At 31.9% G+C, this 4269-nt stretch overlaps 1 protein-coding gene across 1 annotated transcript; it reads right to left on the reverse strand.

Moving 5' to 3' along the window:
- Positions 1 to 298: 298 nt before the first annotated feature.
- Positions 299 to 1436, reverse strand: LOC135125643 (uncharacterized). The gene is made up of 5 exons (XM_064051294.1): positions 1281 to 1436; positions 1084 to 1216; positions 835 to 1026; positions 669 to 774; positions 299 to 610 (listed from the first exon to the last, which is right to left on the reverse strand). Exons 1-5 carry the CDS (start codon positions 1351 to 1353, stop codon positions 392 to 394), a joined length of 723 nt encoding a protein of 240 aa, XP_063907364.1. The 5' UTR covers positions 1354 to 1436; the 3' UTR covers positions 299 to 391.
- Between the last annotated feature and the right edge of the window lie 2833 nt (positions 1437 to 4269).

Raw genomic sequence — 4269 nt, forward strand, 5'->3', positions numbered from 1 at the left:
TTAGTATAAGGTATTTTCCAAGATTCATTTTAGTTGTTGACCTTTTCCATGTTATTATTTAATTTCTCTTATTAAAACTGTAATCTAATTAATTAACTTATTAATTTAATAGAATGCTGGCCTTGTGACGTTACTCATCACGAAATAAACAACAAATATTTGTCCTTATTGTTGACGCTTTTAGTTCATCTTAACATAACTGTATTCTATAATATAAACTTTGCAGTTACTAACTGCTATTACAATAATTTGAATGAGCATACCGAGGGGCTTATAAGGTCGTTAAAATATTACACAATTGTTTTAAGATATTTATTTAATATGTAAAACAATTTGTTTTATAAGAGTTGTGAAATAGACAAAATTGTGTCTAGTCTCCCAATTCAAATTATTAGACCTTTGCAACAGGGGCAGTTGCACGTGCGGGAGCTGCAGTAGTGTCAGTATTGGCGCCAGCAAGAATTGCGTTCAGAAGTTCTTCAACAATAGGGCTAACAATATTTGAAATTGCCTCTTGATGGTTATCAATCAGAGATGTCACTGCATCATTCAATAATTCGCTGAGAATAGCACTAAAGTCTTCGTTGTCAAGAGCACCATGAATATCAAACTGAAAATAAAATATGCATCAAATATTAACACAGTTTATTTAGGTTAGATAAACTTACGGTAGATGCTCCTAGGTACACTTGAATGCGAAGACCGCTGACAGAAATTCCTCCACTAAGCGACGCTTGAGCACTGCCTACAATTTCAAGATCTTCCAAATGGATGCTGCGTTAAAAAATAGATTATTTTATCTCATTCTGTTTGAAAATTTCTACTAAATCTTACTTTGCTTTACCGTCGCCATAAATGGGCACCAAATCCAGCAGAACAAGATCGCCCCAGTAGTCAGTGTTTATATTAAGAGATGGGAGAACGAAAGTGAAGTTAAGTCGCATTCCAACAAGAGTAAAACTCAAAGCTGGTACTTGAAAAGCTTTGACTCCTGATATTTCAAGATTAGACAAATCTGCACTTCCTCTGAAATTACATTCAGAATTTACTTTTTTCATTCTAGTGTTTCGATCTTTAACTTACGTAAGTATGTCAATATCTTCTGGGACCGTGATTGTCAGATTTTCAATGACTATAGGTTCCGGCAGGTCATCTCTGATACCCTCAATGGTTTCGTTGATTAGTCCTTCAAAAGCGTAGGGGTCCTTGTTAGAGTCTGCAAAACACGTATTTAATACACAATAATAGGTTGTGGTGTAGACAAGCCAGTTTAGATTTACCGTAAATTTGATTTGATGCAATCACTGCTCCTCCGAGGAGGGCAAAAAAGGCACAAACTAGAAACCGCAGCATAATTATATCTTGAGTTCTCGTTCTGCTACAACACGCGAGTTTCTAAACGGACACTGCAACAAGCAAAAACCTTGTGAAGTTTTCCAAACAATATGTATTATTATATACTTTAAGTACTCTTATTGACCTTTAAAAAAATAAAGTGTCGATAAGATGAAGATTATTTTGTTTACCAATCGACACCTGGGTTTCAACAAGAAAATACTTTTACACATTATTCTGTTTATTGACCGTTTTATCTTTTCTCATTGTTCGTTACTATTTTTATATTAAAAGTACTTTTGAAATACCGACTGTAGATATCCACTTGGTAAAAAATTAAAATGCTTTGTTGCAACATTCATTTGAATTAGGCGTTTTAAAATTTTATTGCAAAAAAAATGTTTCCCTTTGAGGTAATTTTGAACTTATTTTAGAGTCTCATTTAGAGGATAGCACTGGATTTTGCTTTGTTTTTTATTATACATTACTCAACTCTCTTTATTCTTTTTTTATTTTATTGCTTTAGAAATAAATATATTAGATTTACAGAACAGTAATTTCAGCTTGCTTTTTAGATCACTATATAGATTTTGCGTCATCATGATTCAACAATTTTTTAATTTTGTCTAAGTTAAATATTTCTTCGTGGTCTCTGTGCCTTAACAACGAAATTAAATGTAGTTGTGTTAAAAATTCATGTTTTCGCGTCGGAGCACGATATTTTTAAAATTTTCAGTAACAAACAGCCTGTTTTAAATCGTTTGAAACCATCAAAATTGTCTAAAAATTCATCGTTGTTGGCCTCTACTAATTGATTCTTATCCAACAGACAAATAGCTTCGTTCATAATCTTCACAATTTGTTTTGTGGAGCTTCGATATTTCTTAAATCCTGCTTTATGCTTCGGGTTACTGAGAAGATTTTGAAGCTCGACTCTTGAAGCGTAAGCCGTTTTCTATCCTTTGGAGTTTGAAGTGTCCAAAAGTGTCACCTGTGCCTTATCTTTTTGCAAATTAGACAATTTTTTCAATTTATATTTTTAAACTTATTAATAATCTTATCTACAAATACCTGTGTCAAAACTTTTGCACCTGGCGACAACTTTAATAATTTTGAGCTACGTCATACATTTTGTCCAGTTAGAACTAGGCAAAGATTTTATTTATCATTAAGTAAGAAATATTAATTGTTCCGTTAGTAGATCTCCAGTTCCGCTTGTTGCAGAAGATGATTATCATCCTGCCCTCGACATCGAGTTCTTTATTCTTAGAAGTGAATGTAAAACATCTCGCACTGCCATTGATACAGGATACAACTTTCGCAGATGTAATTTCTACCTTTTATATGTTAATAATAATAATAATAACGTTTATTATTCCCAACAGACAGTTGTCCAAACTGGGACAAAAAATTTACATATAATATAAACATGATTAGTGCTTATACATTACTACAAATTAACATAGAATAATATAAACATAATTACACAATACTACACAATAACATTTGTTTTTGGTGTATACGTATTTAATAATATTTGTTTCATTGACTTACTTTTAAAATTGTCACTAAAAATATCAATATTTAAATGGTGCATTATACAGTTATATAGCCTTAAGCAAGCTATAAGACAGCGGTTGAAATGATAATAAGTATTTGGTATACTATAATAAAACATAATCGGATTTCTGCAGTTGAACATAAATGTGGATTTCATTAAACAAGTCATCACATTTAATGGTATTATTGATAATGTTTTGCAAAAATATAAGTCGACTTACATTCCTTCTTGCTGCCAAAGGTTTTCCATTAACTACATTTAATAGTATATTTTGTTCAATATGCCTTTGAGGATAAACACCAAACATTTTGAAGTATAGGAACTTACAAAACTTGCGCTGGACGTTTTCAATTAGTGACATATAGGTTTGTTGGTATGGGCACCAAACGATATTGCAATACTCTAACTTCGACCGTACCAAACTGTAATTGAGTAAGCGAATACTGAAGATGTCTTTAAAATCAACCGTATTTCTGATTACAAAACCCAGTACTTTCATGGCATTATTGCAAATATACTCGATATGATTGGCGAAAGACAGTGTATTATCCACAACTATACCTAAGTCTGAAAACTTCTCACAACGTTCAAGAATGAAACCCTTCATGTTATAATAATAATTGATTAAGCTCTCTTTCCGTGTAAGTGACATAATTTTGCACTTTTTATAATTAATATCAAATTTGTTTAACTTACAATATTCTATAAACCTATCAATGTTGCCTTGTAATTATACAGTCTGCAGGTGTACGAATTATCTTAACTAATTTTAAATCATCTGCGTATATACATAATTTACACTTGATATAGGTGATAATATCATTAAAAAAGATTATAAACAACAAAGGCCCCAAGTTCGAGCTTTGAGCAACTCCAGTGTTTACATAAAATATCTGTGATCTATACCCATTATACTCAACATACTGCTGCCTACAAGTTAACAAAGATCTTATAAGTAATGCTAAACTATCACATATTCCAAATTTTTCTAATTTGCTAAACAAGATACAGTGGTTGACCTTGTCAGGTCAGTGTAGACCACATCCACCTGTAATCTCTGATCTAAAGCCTGAGATACAAAGTTTGTAAATGAACATAAATTAGTTGTGGTTGATTTTCCTCGCATAAATCCGTGTTTAGGAATTATGTACTTAGCAATGTACAAGTACAATCTCTCAGATAATATAGACTGAAATAATTTTGCAAAGTTATTAAGTAGTGTTATAGGCCTATAGTTTTTCAAATCAGATTTATCACCAGATTTAGGCACAGGCATAATGCGAGATATTTTCCAGTGGTGTGGGTTTACACGATTTCTCAAAATGAGATTAAAGACATTTAGTAAAGGTATCATGAAACAGCTAATGCAATCC

Source organism: Zophobas morio, unplaced genomic scaffold, assembly GCF_036711695.1.
Source record: "Zophobas morio isolate AGI-343-1 ecotype UQ-CSIRO unplaced genomic scaffold, CSIRO_AGI_Zmor_V1 ptg000009l, whole genome shotgun sequence".
In the NCBI taxonomy this organism is placed as follows: domain Eukaryota; kingdom Metazoa; phylum Arthropoda; class Insecta; order Coleoptera; family Tenebrionidae; genus Zophobas; species Zophobas morio.

Bases quoted from the DNA above. Each gene is read 5' to 3' on its own strand.
- LOC135125643 (XM_064051294.1), bottom strand. From the start codon at position 1,353: ATGCTGCGGTTTCTAGTTTGTGCCTTTTTTGCCCTCCTCGGAGGAGCA. The intron at 1,217-1,280 runs GTAAATCTAAAC...CGTGTTTTGCAG, and splicing joins TGCATCAAATCAAATTTACG to ACTCTAACAAGGACCCCTAC. The intron at 775-834 runs GTAAGATTTAGT...TTTTTAACGCAG, and splicing joins TATGGCGACGGTAAAGCAAA to CATCCATTTGGAAGATCTTG.